At 39.9% G+C, this 19,609-nt stretch overlaps 1 protein-coding gene across 3 annotated transcripts in view; it reads left to right on the plus strand.

Moving 5' to 3' along the window:
- ADAM12 (ADAM metallopeptidase domain 12) overlaps window positions 1–19,609 on the plus strand; it is a 179,798-nt gene that overhangs the window by 94,392 nt on the left and 65,797 nt on the right. For all 3 annotated transcript variants that reach the window (XM_083741232.1, XM_083741231.1, XM_083741233.1), the window contains 3 exons: window positions 4,211–4,289; window positions 10,550–10,626; window positions 15,551–15,734. In XM_083741232.1, the coding sequence (XP_083597358.1) occupies window positions 4,211–4,289; window positions 10,550–10,626; window positions 15,551–15,734 (340 nt within the window). The remainder of the gene's footprint in view (window positions 1–4,210; window positions 4,290–10,549; window positions 10,627–15,550; window positions 15,735–19,609) is intronic.

Below are 19,609 nucleotides of genomic sequence, written 5' to 3' on the forward strand. Positions count from 1 at the left end.
ACAAAAGAGGAAAACTTGTATTTTATTTTTACTAATTTGGGCTTCAGAGGATTAATTAGGGAATTTATTCAATAACAGGGAGGCCACAGATGAGAAAACCTTGTCCCAGCATTCATAGTTATCACTTATCTTCTGGTAGGAACCTATAGCAAGCTGAAAAGAGGAACTGTACAAAGAGATGTGCTCTTTTTCCTAAGTGTGGTGACAAACAATATGGTAGATCCCGAAGTATGATGAATTAATGTTGTTTTAACCCATGTCTTTTCTTAGTTGCATTCATTCAATTATGTTAATAAGATTACCATCTAAATTGGTTTACTTTCTTTTATTTATTGCCTTTCCTTTACCAGAGGGGTGCAGGAAGAAACGTAAATCAATTCTGTAAATTACATCTCTTTCCAAAGGGAGACAAATTATCTAATGGATACATGTGTCAAATGTGGTGTTTGATCGTTAAGCATGAGTGCCATGCATGATGCGACGTCTGCACACACCTTTCCTTCTTGCTGAATTTGAGTGCTTGTTGTACTTACTGTTGATAACCCTTCAGAGAAGTGCCCACACATGACTTGTAAATCTCCTTGTACCAGCACTAAGTGTTTATTCCACTAGGCAGCTTTTAAAGTCATTTTCGAAAGAGGAGATAACTGCTGCTTCTACCAAAAAAAGAGAAGTGTCTACCCTAGAGGCTATGGTGCTCAGGACTCACCTTTTCATTTAGCTGTCAGAGCACTATCAAAAAACATAGAACAAGACCGAAGAGAAAAATACAGTACATCACATTTAGAGGAGGAAGGGGCAAAGAAGGATTCTTGCAGTAGAATCTTAAGTTCTGTTTAAGTAAACAAAAGAAAATATTTCTACTTACACAAAAGATTCCTTTGATTTTTGCAAGTCTGTAGTACAGTGGTACCTCAGTTTAAGAACAGCCCTGTTTACGAACTATCCGGTTTAAGAACTCCGCAAAACTGGAAGTAGTGTCCTGGTTTGCAAACTTTACCTCAGTCTAAGAACGGAATCTGAATGGATTTGAGGCCTCATTAGGGAAAGCGTGCTTCTGTTTAAGAATGGCTTCCATTTAAGAATGGATTTCCGAAACGGATTAAGTTTGTAAACCGAGGTACCCCTATATCTTTTTATCCATTGCTTTTTAAAACCAATCTGCTCTCTGAAACCTAGGTCAATGAAACACCACAGTGCCTGCTTTTATTCCTGCAACGAATACTGCTCAACATTGTTGCTTTATATAGTCTTACACAATGGCAGAATATTGATTGACTTTAACAGGTGTAAGTAATGTCCTGTAAATACTTGGTGCCAGGTTTCTTAGGTGGTTCTAGTCCTGAACTATGGGCAGATGTCAAAGCGGAGTCAAAGTCAGCAAAATGCATGGAGATGTACCAGGAAGACCATGTTTGCTCAAAGTTCCTGTTCAAACAGGAAGCCCTTCCTGCCTAGGATGACCGCTGGCCTCAAGTACTTTACTGTTCTAGAAGATGCTCTAAAGTGAAACTCTGGTGCCTTCCCACACGAGGTAGTTGCTCACGGAGTCAAGGGTTCCTGTTTCTATCCCTACCAGACAGTCAGAAATAATATGTTGGTGCCTGTAAATTTTAATAATAGCAAATACAGCAGCAGTAGCAGCCTATATCCTCTCCTTTTGTTTCATTCACCTACTGTAGGGTGCAGTGGGCTGGTTGCCACCTAAAATGACTTTCACGCATAGTTGTAGAAACATTTCAGTGAGTTTTCTGCATGAGTGCCTGGGTTCCTTTGGGAGGAAGGGTGAGATATAAGTTCAGTGAATGGATGAATTAATGTTCAAGCTCATGAGGACTAATGTCATTAATCACACATCTGTTCCACATCTCTTATCCACATGAAGCCCTGAAGGACATGATGTTACTTACCATACCATCAGGGGCATATGCATTGACTTGTGTACTCTAAAGGTCAGAGTCCAAATGCTAGCTCTGCATACCCAAAGGAGTTTGGGCTTGGGTTTAGGGTTTCTGCAAGGCATCGTATTTGAGGGATTCAGGGTTTTGGGGGTTGTTTGTTTTTAATGTTACTTATTCTTACTTGTTTTGACTTTAAATCTTCCTGAGAGCTTGAGTCAGAAAAGGAAAGGGTTAGTATTATTTTTATGAAGACCAATTCCCGTTTGAACTTCTTTGCTGACTACCAGCAGAGAAACATGCTGACTTTCTGATATTTTGTGAAGGCTCCTTCTACAGTAGTTCTTGAACGTTCATCCTAGCTCTTCCTAGCCTGCTCAGTTGTGCAGGAATTCCCCCCCCCCCAAAAAAAGAGTTCTTTTTCCACCTGTATTACCAGCACAGGGTCCCCTACCACCACCGCTTCCACAGTGTATTAACTTTTCATTTATTCTGTTTCCATACACAAATTCCTCTTCAGGTGGTTGTAGGTTCCCAGAAAAAAAAAATGAGAACCTTCCTCACATATAGTTTTCACATAGTTGCTATGAATATATTCAAGCCCCCCCCCCTTCTTCTTCATCCCCTAACCCAACTTTCAATCATAAATATTTGCAACTGAATGAAGGCTACTTTATTTGAAAGCTGAAGCATATTCTTTTGCTTGAGACAATACTGATGATCCGTAAACCATGTGATACAGGTTGTTTACAGGTGATTACTCCACTTTGTATGCCAATAGGTTCTGTTCTGAAGTTTTAATTAATGATTATGTAGGTTCTGGAGCCAGCAAGCATTACCCCACCCCTTTCCCATGTGCATTCTGTCTGCACAAATATTTCATCCATTTATTTGTTTATTTGCAACATTTTTATACAACACATTTATAAAATGTGGTGCATGGAAAATATAGGATATGCTGTTGTAATAATACTTCTGTCTTAATCCTCTGCGACTTTCCATTCCAAATGACTCACATCTAGTTACCACTCCCTCTCTCCATTTTTTGCCACTACCTCAAGAAGAAACAGCCCTTTGGCTAAGAAGCACATTTCTTTATAAGGGCATAATATACATATAGAGAAAAGCAAAGTTCCACCTTCAGGAATATTGCTTCTGGCAGAAAATTGTAGCGACCATGTGCACTGGCGGTATTAGTTTTAATTGGAATGTATAACAATGGAGTGTCCTTGGGTTATTTCTCATAGTTAATGCACTAGAGAACCTATAAGTAGAGAATTTCCCCAAGTTTTGAGAGAACTAGGTTGTTCCCCTTATTTTGAAGTAGTAGCCACTAATCATGAGCTCAGTCAATCATGTAACTCAGTAGGTGCTACAAGAATCAAGCTCTGAAACAAGACTGATCATTATAGGAATAGTGTCGTTTTTTGGAAGCTGTAGAAATTCTAAGGAACTGTCTTCTGTTCCAGAACTCAGACTGGCATAATTAGATTTTTAAAAATTTACATTGCATGCTAAATTTTCAGCAATTAAGTCGCAGTGACATCTGTTCCCTTAAATTGCCTTAAATAGCAAAATTGCTTGTTCGGAATTCTGTTCAGACATGGGCACCTTGATCCCCAGCATGGGGTAATTGCAGTGCAGACCACTGTAGTACTGCCTTTCTTAGCATCATATAATTCCTTAGATTGGACGAAACCACGTAGAAAGAGAAATGAATTGTCTTGACTACACCTTCTGACCAATGCCAGTGTTACAGACACTCTTTCCCTTTCCAGAGCTTACATCTGGAATAAGACACCAACCCTTACTTTAGCTAGTATTAGGACGTTTGCATATACTCCTAAGAAGTTACATCAGCCTCACTCACAATATTTGTAAATTTGAGATAGAGTGGAATTTGTCTTTGAGGCAGCTTAAAGTCTACATTTCTGCCTTGTTAATTTGACATGATGCATAAAAATCTCAAACCATTTTCTAATAGAAAAAAGCAGTTCATCTGAAATATTTAAGTAGGGGATACATCAATAAAGTACACAGGGTAGGTTAAGTGTTACATATTAAATAAATCTGAATTCATAAATAATCACCTCATAATAGCCACTCAGTGATTTTGCAATCAGAGAGGCTAATTTATAAAACCTTGTAGTAAATCTCCTTATAACAATGTGCACAGACTTTGTTCAGTATTATAACTATTTTATTCCATTATTGAGCTTTCAACTCTTCCACTTTAATTTTGTTTTAAAAAGTAATTAAGTAATAAAGATTTGGTCTCAATTATGTTTTAAGATATCCTCTTTTTCTTCCAGTGACCTTTTTGCTGGCAACTTCACAGAAACACACTATTTGGAAGATGGTACTGGTGCTGTTCTTGCGCGTAATTACACGGTAAGTTTTGTGACTTTGTGGGGAGGTAGGTGTGCAATACTTGGTCATTAAAAGAACAGAAGGGGAACTATGAAATAGAGTGGTCAGCTACCTTTGATTTGAAATCACTGTTTAGGCAGTTTTCAGGTTTCTTTGTTCAAAATGCACATCTGTGGAAGGAAATATCCTAAGTAGTGCATGATGGGAGGGGCTTTAATAGTTATAAGTTTTGTGCACTTAAACGCCTTTGGACATGTGCCCATTAGAAGTTCTTTATAAGCTGCAAGTTTGCAAAGATAACGCATGAGATCCAGCTTCTGCGATGCAGGAGCTCTCAAAAAGGGATTTACAAGGCATTTGAGGCCTTCTGCAATGCAGAAGCCAAATTTTGTCCTTTCTTTCTTTCTTTGCTTTCATTGAATTAGACCATAATGTAGGTGCAACGGCTCAAAGGCACTTTTCCCCCTGGCGCCGTTGGGCCGGCCCTCACTTAAATATAGTTCGACCACCTCACAGTACACCAATTACACCAATTTCTACAAATTACCCCAGATTATCTAGTGGGGGACTTGGGTGAGGGAAAACTTAATGATTTGAAGTCTCAGGCAGGATTTGATCAAATAAGAAAGATTTTATTAAACAAAGGAAGTTTATGACACAAAGTGGGTAAAACAAAGGATACCTCAGATTATGTTATTTCAGGTAACCGTTCACCTAATAGTATTTATACTAAATCTAACTGATGTTATGGACTTCTAATAAAACATAGCTTCTTTTAAACTTCAGTTGCTTATGTTCAATTACTTCACTTCAGGTAGATCTTACAGATTTTTACACTAAAGGGTAAATGCTCAGCTTATTTCCAGTAATTTCACTTCACTTCTTTCTCAGTTGTTGCACAGCTATTGCTGCTTTATACTTTGGTTCTTAAACAAGGTGGTACTTCCTGTCAGTTGCACACCCCTTATTCCTGAGGTTCTCCAAGTAACAGACCCAAGGGATCTCCACACCCCTCTTTACTGGTTTGGGAGTCTTCTCTTTTTGTAGAAGAATCTCTCCCCTCCTGACTGGAATGAGACCTAAGTAGACTGTATCTTTCCAGCTTCTACTCCTCCTGGCTCAGCCTCAGCCTCCCAGTTAATTCCTGGCCTAATTACTCGTACAGGACACCACACACTGTCCTTCACACTAAGCTCAGAGACTTATTTCTCTAGCTTTTGATATATTCCCCAGAGCGGATGTTTCTACCCAGTACTAGCTCTCTCTCCTTTCACTCCCTATCTCCCAACCTACTCAGCTGTCTCTTAAACTCCCTCTCCTGGAACCCTGGCCAATCAGAAGCTGCCATTCGTTAACCATTTGCTAGCAAGGAAAAAGAAAAAGAAAACACTTGGTGACTCAACCTGCCCAGCAAAACAAAATTTTCTGTCACAGTAGGTCTTTTTTTTTTTTTTGGGGGGGGGGGGGAAGGACTGGAAAAACTTCCCTATCTTATCTGATCTTTCCTCAGAAGGGATTATATACCTTTGTTTCTATAGAGATGCTTTGGAGCAATTGTATTTTCCTGTCCCACTTGTATTTAAAACTCAGAATCATAGAACTATAGTCTTGGAAGTCATCTGGTCTAATCCCCTGCAATGCAGGAATCTCAACTCAAGCATCCTTGATAGATGACCATCATTCCTTTGCTTAAAAACCTCTAAGGAAGGAGAGTCCACCACCTTCAGAGGGAGTCGGTTTCATTGTCAAACAACTCTAGAATAGCATTAGCTTTTTTTGTTGTTGCTGCATCACACTGCTGACTCAAATTAAGATCCTTCTTAATTAAAACAGTACAGTGGCTGGTCTGGATTACTACATTTTACTTTTATCTGCTGATTAGATCCAGCTTAACTGCATTTTAAAAATGTATATGTTTGACGTAGAAGTAGAAGCATTACACATCTTGTTAAGTTTCTTAATAAGACAGTAGTAAATGGAGGTTCATGACGCCTCTTGTCTTAGATTGGAGCCATAAGGTTTTTAAAAGTTTTTTTTAATTAGCCGTTAAGGTGAACAATTTATACCCTGGTAGACTAACCAGTTAAAATAGTTTTTTAAATATTGCAGTAAAACCCTTTTTGATACCAAAATGCAGTGCATCTTGCACTCCCAACATTTTAATGCTTACACATATATTTATTGAAAAAATATGTTTTCCTGCAAATAAAGCATGTTTTCACCATGGTTTGTGAAATATTCACTGCTAGTTTCAAATAGTGAAAGTGAGCTGCTACTAATTTTAGATATTTTTACCTCTGCAAAATGGCAAGATCTCAGAATTAAGGAAGTGTTGTTAAGTAAAGCTTCATCCAGAGTGTTCTATACTGCTGACTTTTGATTTTAATTCAGATTTTTGTGAAGCACGATTTTCACCTAGAAAGTAGATAAGATGATGAGAAATCCATTATTCATATATCTTACAGGTTTTAAAAATAGCTTAAACACCCTCCAGTGCCCCAATCAGGAGACCTCAGTGCAAGCTTCCTCAAACTCGGCCCTCCAGATGTTTTGAGACTACAATTCCCATCAACCCTGACCACTGGTCCTGCTAGCTAGGAATCATGGAAGTTGTAGGCTAAAAACATCTGGAGGGCCGAGTTTAAGGAAGCTTGCCTCAGTGCATGCAGAAGGGATAACTCTTCCCTTCCCCACTGTTTTCCTGAATAAAATTAATCCCCCAAACGGCTCTTCATCCAGTAGAGCAAAACATACAAGTACTGAACATGTTAGTTAGCATATTTGGATGGCATATGTGGAGTGGATGATGTGTACATTATTCCCTTGTGCAGGCCATGCTAATTCATCCACTGTGCTGTTTGGACAGGTGGGAATTAGCATGGGAGTTGGCACTATCACCACCCAACTTAAGGTCTTGGGTCATTGAATTAAGGAAAAAATATATCATTGCTGTTCATTATCTAGATCCCCAAATATACAAAAAATTAAAAATAATAAAAATACATGTGGGGGTTCGTGAGTCAGACACTACTATTGAGATATCAACAAGGATGTCTAATTGATCTTTCCCTTACTTCATCATACCTGGCATGATCAATACCAAAAACGAGGAATGGCTTATTTTGGCAAGAACAACTTACATGGCTTGATTCCTTGATTTAGCATCTATGACAGTAGAAATTATGCATGTATGTTTTAATATTAGCTCTCAGTTTTTCGACAGTCACAGATGTGCTCTAGCCTGATGCAAAACTAATGACAGCATAAATATAGGTTCTACTCGGGAATGTTTAAATCACCCTGTTTCCCTTCAGATCATCGTGTCTTCTCCCTGGATTCTAGTGTTCACTGCACCTCCTGTCTTCTTGTCAGAGAGAAGATGGACACTTAAAGGGGACTGAGTTTAAGCCTCTGGTTTATACTTTTTTAAAAATAACATTGTTTGTATATATATGATAGATAGATAGATAGATAGATAGATAGATAGATAGATAGATAGATAGATTATTTTTTGTGTTGTGCTGTTATTTTAAGTTTTACTCTGGTGTGTATTTTAGATTTATTTTTTTGTTTTCTCTACATTGCCTTAATATTTTATAAGTTTATAAAAACCTTTAACATAAATTATATAGCCACATGGTGATATCCAACTTTAGACATACTCTAAATATCCCCATTTAAATAAACAGGCTTATATATTTTGATTTCAATGGGTCTGCTCTGGCTGAATATGACTTACGTTAGATATCAACCATGCATTTTAAAAGTTTGCTATTTTACATTTTATTAACAATAAAATTGTTATTTGTTGTTCTAGTTCAGGTTTTAAAAGATCTAGACATATCTTGAGATTGCCATTTAATTTATAATATGAGTTTTTATCCATGCATGTGTGCTGCAAACACATTATAACTTTCTCACTGTGTACAGTTTCATTTCCATCAAAAAGAAAAGAGAAGAAATACTCTGGCGCTAAACTAATATTTTCTTTATGGTGTAATCAAATTTGCCAAAAATTCATGCTCCTTAACTATTAAAACTCAACCCTGATCTTTTCATGTTATTGCTTTCACCAGCAAAATCAAGGTGGTCTTTAGAAGCCTTCTGTCTGAGACTATGTAATTGAAAACCATGCCCTGAAACTGAAAAGGTTAATTAATGCAGCTTAGATGTGAATGAACCAAGTAATAAGAGGCGAAGTAAGATGACTGTCAGGTTGAAATATGAGCGATAACTTTCCCTTGCACTAATAAGATAGCAACCTTTGACAGTGAGGCATTTGGCTTCCATATGGTATTCAAAGGAGCGAGAAATAAAAATGAAAAAGAAATGCTGGACATAATATAATCATTATTTTCCAGCTAGGTCTATAATTGGAAATATGGTATTACCTTTCATCAACAATAGCAAATGTGCATCTTTACTGAGTATATATCTTTTGTTGTGGTTGTCCTTTGTAAGCAGCTGGTTTTATTAAAGAAATACAATAACCCAGCCACAAAACATAACAGGGTTGTTGCTGCTGAAAATACAGTTCTCTGTTATTCCTGTTCTTAATAACACACCACTTCCAAGTCAGCATAGTTTAATAAAATGCTTTCAGCCTCCCAATTTCTTTTCACCTGATTTTTTCTTCTTCTGGAGCTATAAAACCAGGAAATTGTTTTATTACATTGCACAGTATGCTTAATTATGTCTTATGGATCTCCCTCATATTACTAACGACAATTTACATCTTACAGTGAAAGCCTAAAGGTGAATGACAGTGTAATTTGCTCTGCTGTTTAATTTTACAAAATGCTTCCCATCATAGTTTTCCAATAACATAATCAAAAGAGCAGGCGTCTCATAAAGAAATGTTTTAAATACTTGTTTGATCTTTGTCTTTTATTGAATGAGGCACAACATCATTATTGGCATAAGCTCATTTTAATCCAGTATTAAATACAAACAGGTAAAATGATTATTTCAGGTTAATTCCTTAATAGCCTGAATTCAGAGAAGGCATTTCCATTAAGAGTTTTGTGTGTCAACAATAAGAGCACACATACTGACCTGGTTCACATTTAATTCTAAACCAAACCATGACTGAGCATGAATGACCAACTAAGCCTTCTAAAGAACCAGTTTAGGAAAGCTTTCCCGCCAAACACTGCAGCATGCAAAGACAGCCAGCTCTTTTAAGGATACTCTCAGTGAGGAATTGATGATAGTGGTGTTATTATCTTTCCCCTAATCTACAAACAAATTTCCTTACTCTCCTGGCTGCCCCATGGAAACCCCCCTCTCTGCTTGCACAAAAACTCTTTCCCGCACCAGACCAGGCCCCTGCAACCCGACCCACCTGCCACCCCCCTTCCCACGCAAAACCCGACACGCCATCATGGCTGAGCCTCCCAGCCTCACTCCACCCTCTGCCCATGTCCTGTGATCATTTTCCCTCACAAACTCCCACTCCGACTCTCATTCTCCTCCTCCCACTGGACCTGCACAGTTTTGAGGAGGAGGAGTTGAAATATGGGGGAGGCCACTTTTTTCCAAAAAAGAAAAAGGATGACCCCACTTTTCTAGGAATAGGTAGCAACCGTCAGGTGGGACCTCCTTCTGGCAACTCCTGCTACCAAGCTGATGCCACATGTTTTGTTTTGGTCTGCTTTCCTTTGGAGCACATCTGTGAGGCTGAGGGGGTGGGGATCTTGTCGTCTGGGCAGCCCAGGACCTCCATACACACTGCCCAGGCTTGCACCCTGGAAAAGTCACTTCAGTGCTGCTCACACAGCAGAAGTAACACAGGAGGCAGCAGTTACGAGTTGCTGGTCTCAGCAGCAGCAGCAGCAGCAGCAGCAGCAGATGCTCTTATTCTTCAGTGGTTTTACTTCACCCCTGGAGGCACACTCCAATGTCTGTTGAGACAAATGGATACCAACAACAACCAACAATGGGGGCCTTGAGGAAAGGGTGTGTGGTTTGAGGATAAGAGGCTGATAGCCTGAGCCCCCAGAAAACTAGAGCTGGCCCTAGCTATTGTTAACAGTGTACTGGGCCCAGGAAAGCCTGCTGGCACCCCTGAACCTGGGCTCATGGTTTGTTTCACCTAGAGAAGCCAAGAACAAACCATGACTATAGTTTATAGTTTGTCTAGAGTGAACCATCCTTGTTTTTTCCTTCTGAAGAGCTGCAGCTTGTTTGTTCATGCTTAACTGTAGTTTGGTTTAGCATTACTTATGAAATGAGCTGAGCTATAGATACTGATTCCCCCTTACTATTCTCTGTTCAATTAGGCTCATTGCTACTACCATGGTCATGTCCAAGATTATGCCGAGTCTGCAGTAACTTTGAGTACATGTTCTGGACTCAGGTAAGTGGGACGACCTTAAATCATGAAAACACCTAACCTTGCCAGATTATTGGCAGGTGGGCAGTCTTGTTCACCTGTCGAAATGGTTCTGGATGGGAGAGCTTTGGAAACAGCTGGAAAAGGTTCCCACCCCTGGTTTGGCAGACAGCAGAACAGGCAGTTGCCCCTACCCTGTGCTGCTGCAGTTATATTCTGAAATGGGTAGATCTGTTTCACTGCTAGTGGTAAAACAATGTAATTGACCTCGTCTTCTGAGTCAGAGGAAGAGTTCATCCTTTCCCGACTCTTTACTACCTACTGAACAGAAGTGAGCGTCACAGTGTCTGACTTCCCTTTCCCCCCTTTATGCTGAATCAGCATTTTTTTGTACAGTCTTGTCCATCTTGTCTCTCTGTATGGGATGGAGGAAATACCTTATAGCACTAGTGAACATAGGAAGCAATGTTTTATACTGAGTCAGGCCAATGAGCCATCTCACTCAGTATTGTTTACCCTGCCTGGCTTCGGCTCTCCAGGGTTTTAGACAGAGGTCTATCAAAGCTACCTGGAGATGCCAGAGACTGAACCTGAGACTTAACCACATGCAAAGCAGATCCTGGACCAGAAAGCCCACTGACCTTTAGTTGACACCATGAAAGTTAAGCTGAACAGTGTCTACTCAGAATGAATGTAAGCCCCACTGAGTTACTTACTTCTAGGGATTTAATTCCAGGTAAGTGTGCATCGGATTGCAACCTTCCATGTCACCCCAATTCCCTACTGCTGTGAAGGGATGAACTGTGGTTACAGAAAGAACTTATTTGGGGGACAATCTAGCACTCAGTGCTGCTGCGTGATGAACATGTGATAGCTTCTAAAAACCTATCATTACTAATAAAATATAAATCTGAAAACTGAAGCCCTCAGTAGGGCAATAATCAAGAATTCTCCCTGACCTTAAATAAAGCAGAGCTATTTTAACTTTATATTGTCAACAAAATTAATACAAAAACTTCTACATTTTGCACATTATTTAGATATTATAAAGGCTATGAACATGGGAGGGGGGGAATCCCCAGAAGGGTGCCACATTTATTTAATTAAGCTTTCTCATAAAGTTAGCAGCTGTGGGAAGTTGCTGGCCACTGCTGGTTGTATCTTTGCAGAGTCTCATTCATGTTGCAGGACGCGCAGTGACTAGGAATGTTTACAGGTGGCTGAATAAGTCATCTTCAGTGTCATTCTCAGCTTTATTGAGGGTGACTTAAAACACCACTACATCCTATCCTCTGAGTACTCCACTGTAAGAGTATATAGCAGGCATCCCCAAACTCAGGCCTCCAGCTGTTTTGGGACTACAATTCCCATCCTTGACCACTGGTCCTGTTAGCTAGGGATGATGGGAGTTGTAGTCCAAAAACAGCTGGAGGACTGAGTTTGGGGATGCCTGGTATATAGGATCAAGCTTAAGGAATCCAGTGCTGGTAGAAGATATGACTGGCACCTTTGCACCAGCATTGTGATGCAATCCTATCATTGGCATATTTCACTAGTGAGAATGAGCAAATGTGCAGTTTCTCACAGTGAGGATCATAGAATCATAGCATTGGAAGGGACCCTGAGGATCAACCCGGTGCATGCAGGAATATGCAGCTGTCCCTTATGGGATCAAACCTGCAAACTTGGTGTTATCAGCACCACACTCTAACCAACTAAGATCAGGGCCACATCACTCCAAGGAGTAATCCTACTCTTTGTTCTATGGAACTTACTCCCAGGTAAGGGAGTGCAGGATTCCAGCCTTAGTATTCATAGGAAAGCAATTACATCAACGTGTGCTAAAAATAAGACATCTGCTTACTTGCTAGCCCACAATGCCAGAAAGTCACATTAGGCACCTATTAATCTGATGTCCTCAAAAAAGGACAAAATGGAGACAATGATTAAGGAAAGAACACTATGAAAAAATAACTCTGGTAATTAAGGACAATTATAGCATATGTTATAGCTTTCCATTATTTTATTTTATTGGTGAATATTTGAAAGAAAATTGTTTAGAAACAAATTTTTGATTGGAATGCTGTGTTGATTGGCATGTGATAAGTAAAACCTGATCTTTATTTTACCCCATAAAAGATTCTAGATCATCTTGTAGGCTTGGCATAATTTTTAAGACTATGCCCTCCCAGCTTCCCTGGAGCAGGGTCTTACACACAGGAAAAGTTCTCTTTGCCTAGGAAAGTAGCTAATACTGTGTATTAAGTATCAGTAGCTCATAGCTATTTGGATACAGGAATTAAAAAATCTCTTATACAGCTCAAAGCTTTTGGCAGTAATTACATAAGCCGGAGTGCAGCCACTTTTCAAAAGCAGTAGGAATTATTGCTGTTTATTCCTAAAGATGCTTTCTGAAAGGATCTAGTTAAGCCTTGTAACACCCTGTTGAGAGAGCTAAGTGTTATCCCTATCTTGCAGAAGGAGAATCAGGTGTGGTGTAGAGAGGTGATTTGTACTGCACTATGAAAACTGGAGAGGTAGGTGCTTAGAAGAAATGGAGATATCTTCGTCTCCAGCTCAATACCAGTTTTGCAACAAAGACTGAGCTAGTTTTCATGTTATCCCTTATGGAGGTGATCCACATTCATTGTCAGGAATTAAATTGCGTGTTGGCCCCTGCAATGGGTATGATACTAAAGGTGAGTGAGTCCCCATTGGTGGAAGAGGGGTCTTGAGCTGAAGAGGAACAAGTAACAGACTTCTTGCTTCCACACCATCACCTGTACTTTGAGCTCTCTCTTGATGCCTTCTTGATTTCATTCTTCATTGAACATAGTGAGAATGTAGACTGGACGTTCCCAATGCAGGGAGGGCATGTGGTGACACAGTCCTGTTTTGGTTCACATATCCAACTTGCAAGTTATTACATACAAAGGGGAAGGAACAGGAGCACCAGGCAAGCAGGTAGGCACTCAAAGATCTCAGAGCCAGCTCTCAAAGCCTGCTCTACCTGGGTTCTCTGTCTCCCCTCCAACCTGTGAAAGAAGGAGTGTGAGTCAAGTAGACAAAGAAGAAAAGACTTCAGAGTCTATTCCATCAGGGTTGTTCCCACTCAACTTCCCACCCACAAAACTGGCTGCACTTGGGAAGAATCCTGAAGACTCGTTCATTTTTTGGTGTAGTTTGAATGTGATTTTATTAATGTCTTTTTTATTTTCCTTGTGAGCTGTCTTGGGAGAATTTCTACTCTTAAATGTGGGATGACAATGATGGTACAAAGCTGCTTAAAATGGTGTGTGCTTTTGGCACAGTGATCATTGATCGAGCATTGAGCTGAACACATAGTGGAGTAATTATAAGACTCTTAACAATATGTGCTGAATTTTTCATGCACCCTGTCAGGGGTTCAGGAGCAGAGACACAGGAGATGGAGCAAATGGAGAGTGAGGAGGAATCCGAGGGGGGTGTAGGCAGTGACAGTGGTCAGAGAGATTCCACGAGTCTCTCCAGCAAATCGGAAGATTCACAGAAAGGAGCGCCGATGGCCAGGGCAAGGGGGGTGCCAAGGGGGAAACCCCAGAAGGAAGGGCCAGCGGGGACTCCCTGAGCAGCAGTTGGAAATCAGGACCAGCTTCCCCACCAGAGCGCAGTGGGGGGGAGGAGTCCCAGGCATCGGGACCAGTGTTCTCACCACCAGAGAGAGGAGATGAGTCAGGATTGACCACGCCTCCATCGGAGAGCGGGGAAACGGTCAAGAGGAAAGTCACAGGCTGGGCGCGCGCGCCAAGTTCAAATGTACAGGCGAGCGGCACAGCAGCTAGCCCAGATAGGGAGCCAGGTCCTAAAGCCCGCCGGAAGGAAGGGCAAGACTCAGGGGGGTCAGCGTCAAAAGAGTCCAGGAAGGAGGAAACCCCAGGGGGCAGAAGGACCCAGAGGAGGAAGGAACAGCGCAGGAGGTGGAGCCGGGCTAGGATCTTAAACTGGTGCGGAAGGGATAGTGACTCAGAGGGGACTTCGCCGATCTAGAGTCAAGACGTAGGGCTGCACGCTCTGGGGTTTGAAATGGAAACTAAACTTCAATAAAGACTTTTGTACATTACATCAACCAGGCGTTGGTCCTCTGTGAGCTGGGACCTAGAGGCAGCTCTGACACACCCACTCTCACCATTCTCAACAAACCAATTTGGTCTTATTAACTGATCAAAAAAAAAAAAGTTTTTAAATTGATCCTGTTTCCTTGTTTAATTTTGTTTTCATTGGTATTTGCTGATAGTCATACCCTTTGGCATGTTGAATACCCATACTAGAGTTTAAAGACTGTTGTTTCTGTTTGTTAATTTTTCTTTGGAGTTTTCCAAAACAAGTACCTCAAAGGCTTGAGCAATGGTCACTTGATATCGATTTGATATTTGTATTCCACTTTTCCAACAAGTGTTGAGCTGAAAGCAGCTCACAATAATCACCATAGTTGTGATAATATCTGTATCTATATTTTATTTATATAATATATCTATAGATATTATAGTTGCAAACACTATAATATCAAATACAGTAACATATAAATAAACAAGAATAAATTTATTAATACAATTAATACAATTTAGTAAAGTCATAATAATTCAAAATATCAGAAAGAGTTGCTGAGCACCAGCCCTGTGCCAGATGACGTCGTCTCTCTGGGAAGAGGAATGTTCATGCATTGCTATAAAATGCAAATGCAGTTTGGCACTGGACTGCAGGGTTTAAGCAGAGAGAAATAATATATTCATTGTAGCGAACTGTATGCCAAGATTACAGTATGCAGAATTTATAGTTTGTGCCCCATTGGGGTTTGATTTAAACATATGCTATTCTTCCATACTAATTGAAAATCTGTCACTTTGTTGCAAACCAAGCATACAACATAGCACTATAAAGGAATGCATCATTTATTTGTTTTATACTACAGGGGACTTATTTTGTTTGAGGATAATACCTATATTTTGGAGCCACTGGAAGGTGCTACAAATGAACATATAATCTACCAAGCAAGGGACTTAAAACTAGCTCTGGGTTCTTGTGGTCATCATCTCAACATCTCAGGCATCACTCCAGAGGATACCACACAATTTATCCAGAAATTTGCTAGCAGGGTAGGTGGAAATTGTACTTTTCTCCTTCATGCTTTTAAAGAATCAAATCTAGGCAAATCTGACATTACGTCTCCGTATCTTGGGGTAAAGTCTGTTTTGGAGCATATTGCAGCAATACATGGCAAAAGTAGAGAATATTGGGGAAAGCTGGATTACTTTGTACATTGTGCTATTGCTGGGAAAAGGTTCGCATCCACTGTTTATTTTTCCATTTTGTGAATCTTCATCATTAACTATTCAAGCCACTTGAATTTCTAAGCAGCATCTTTTGTCAGCTAAAGGTTAAATATGTCTGCATAATGTTTAATGACTAAACGCTTTGTGGCAAGGATGGGGGTCCTGTAGCCCTCTGGATATGGTTGGGCTTCCAACTCCTGTCAACCCCGGTCAGCATGCCCAATGGTCAGGAATGATGGGAGATGCAGTCCAGCAGCATCTGTAGGGCCATAAGCTGCCTATCTCTGCTTTACAAAAATAGGTTGCCGTCTGTAGTTTGTCCCTATAATTCTTTCTGATAGCTAGCGGATCAACAAGTGCTGCTGGTGGCCTGATTTCTGTTACTATTCTAATAACAAACTACAAATTTAGGAAAAGAGTTTCCCAATGACTAAAGACTATTATGGAAGATTCTGCTGTTGAAAAATTATAAATGCCCCAGTTACACTGTTAAAGTGTAGGGTCTCAAACATTTTCCCCATTGGTATATCACTTGAATAAAAATGCATATCAAGATAATGGGAGCTACATACTGTGTAATGAAATGGGAAGAGGTTTTGGCAGATACAGCAAATAAGACCACAGATTTATATATGCATTAAGTAAGCATTAAAGAGAGGGGTCGGGGAATAACATGGTAGCAGAATCTGTCTAAAGTACTTATTGCATGAGAAGTATTGTAGTGCATAAGGCACATTGGCGATGTAACCCACTTATCATTTTTATTAAGTTCAAATTAGGTACACCAGCCTAGCCCAACATCAAGGGGTATTATTTATATGATGGAACAAATGCATTTGCATTGTATTAGCATTAAAAGGTACATTTCCAAATATTATTGCTCCTTACCGCATGCTTCTAAAATCCGTTTTACCATTGTATGTGCTGCAGCTATACAATGGATGTGTAGACTGTTTCAGTTCATTAACACTAGAACAGCTCGTCTATAAATGTACATAGAGTTCCATATCAGAATAACCAGTCTCGCAAAATAATTTATAAAAGTGAGGGAGCCATGAGCAACATACTGTATAAACATATGTGATCTTCAAGGCTGTGACAGATTCTATGCCAACATAGTACACATATGGGTTGGATTCAAACTTCCACCAGCAGAAGAGGAGAAGCACTTTTTTGCCTGCAGACCTCAGCACCACATCCCAGACTCTTCTGGATGTTTGGGAGGCAGAGGTAGTGCTGTTGTATGCATTGGGAGTGGAAAAATCAGCTGAAGTTCCCTCAATTAGTGGGATCCCTCTGCTGAACAGTAGCCTTCCATAGGCAGAAAAAACCTTTCCCATTTGGTGAAGGTGAAGTCTGAATTCAACCTTATATACTTAAGGTTCCATTCATATAGATTCTGTACTGAATATGTTCCCAAGAGGAAAAGTTTTTCCCCCACATACAAATACTGTATGGAAAAATTACGTCACCTTAATAAAAAGGAAATAGCTGCTGTTTAAAATGGGGGATTTTGTTTTTAATATATTTCTCCAAATATCTTTCAATAAGTGTGTTACAAAAGTGTTTCAATTCAGCTTTAAGATAAATGATCTAAAAGGGATTTAAATGGGTTTATTAATTTAAAAAATCTCTGGCCTTCTACATATACTGTATAAATTACAGGGAAGCAAGTTAACAGACAAGTATGTGTTCTGGTCTAGATATCTAAGATTCACTCAGATACCTGTGTGGAGCTCACAACACATTCCTATTCACATTAATAGGGATATTTGATCCTGCACACACATCCTTTGTTTTCAGTTATTAAGCTCCTTTGTATGAAAAGCACTTTCTCCAAGCAGACTTCACTGTAACAGAGCAGTTCACTCCAGAATAAATCCTAACACAAGACAAAACAAATCAAAGGCAATTTTCAACAAGGCTGCAGATAAACTCCATAGCTTGTTTAAAGACTTAAAAAAGTGGTGTGTTTTTTCTTCCTAAAATGATAATCCCTATCTGGTGGAAATAGAACTTCCGGAAGAATGTAGTTGCCATTTTAAAATCTTACTACATGAAGAGATGATCGTTTACAGATTTCAGCCACTTTTAACACTCAGCATTAGGTTCCTTTCCTCACAGCTTTCCCAGAAATCTCAGGATGCGGTAGCGTGCAAAGACATATGGTTGGAACTGCCAACAATTACATCTCCATGTGCTTTCAGCCACCACGGAATAAGCTCCTCTGAAGCTACTTTAGGGTTCTTGCTTATCTGTTTCGACACTAGATTAAATAAAAAGAATCCTGCAGAGACTGTGAAATAATGTGTGGTGAAACAAGGACTCTAAACTGTCCCCCCCCCTTTGCATTTACATAGTTTGTAAATATGTTATTTTGCTTAATTATTTTGTGTTTGTGTTGTTGTTGTTTTAAAAAAATTACGGTCTTGGATGAATGAGGAGTTGATTGCACTATGAAAGCTGTGCTGTGCAAGCAGAGAGAAGTGATAATTAGGTGTATTTTAGAAACAAATGGTCTGTCTAAGAAACGCATCCTCCAGACAAGTCATGGAGCAGATTAATAATGTTAATCAGACATAAGAAGTTCAGGAGCTTACATCATATCTCCAAGAGCTCTTTTGTCCCATTTGTTTTTATTTTGAGGTAGTTTAAATTCTTTGGAGCATGAAAATGCTGCTCATTTGGCTGTTTGTACTGTTTGTGAAGATGAATCTTGAGTGTATCTCAAAATATCACTGCTGTGAACCTTTTCAGCCAAGCAGGAATATTTTACGTCTTCTACCTTTAGTGAACTAGCTTGGAAGGCTTGCTAAACAATGGCTTGATTAGAAGGGGAAATAATCAACTAAGCCCTGTGCACAAGAAGAGGTAGAAGGAGAGGTCAATGAGGGCAGCTGCCTTTCCCCCCCAAGAATGCTCCTGAGAGTGATGCTATGTCATAAATTTAGCATCATTCCAACTTCGTCACTTTAAAAGCAGAAAACCATTCCAATGGGCTCCTGAAGCAGCACTTCCGCCATATTGTATGGCAGCATAATGTTTTTGTGTTTAAGGTAGGGCAAGAGAATCCTTGGCCACCCTATTTGGAATGCTAAGTTGCCCCACTCCAAAAGTCACCAAATACACTCCCCCCCCCCCACACCTTTGTGGTAGATTGATGGGCAGACAAAAGTAGGAGTATTCTGTCCAATATTACTGCCACAGATTGCAGACTCAAGAATTTCACATTTAAAAATGAAAGAACTTCTGTATATTTGATACTCTTGTCATGACAGCTAGATCAAATTTGATGCTTCATCCCCCTCCAAACTTTTGCCAAGCTTAGAAAATAGTGCTGATGAGCTTACTTGAAATGGAGCATTCTGGCACCACATATGAGCAACCTGTGACCCACGATTCTCTGTGCAGTCCACCAAACCCAAGAATGCCCCACCCATACGTCTCCACTAATAATAATAATATATATATATTTTTTTTAAATATGCTGCCCTCCCCAGCCGAAGCTGGGCTCAGGGCGGCTAACAACAATCAAAATAATCCAACATTCACTAACCAAGTGATTAGCAGTCAGTGGAGCAGCAGAAAAAAAGATTGCTGCTTAAACCTACTGGTACGTGACCCGTTGCATCCCACTGCCCGATATAGCCCTTCAGAGACAAAAAGGTTACTGCCTACTAGTAGCGTCAGAACATTTA

Source organism: Podarcis gaigeae (assembly GCF_964106915.1).
Source record: "Podarcis gaigeae genome assembly, chromosome: 5".
NCBI classification, from domain to species: Eukaryota; Metazoa; Chordata; class Lepidosauria; order Squamata; family Lacertidae; genus Podarcis; species Podarcis gaigeae.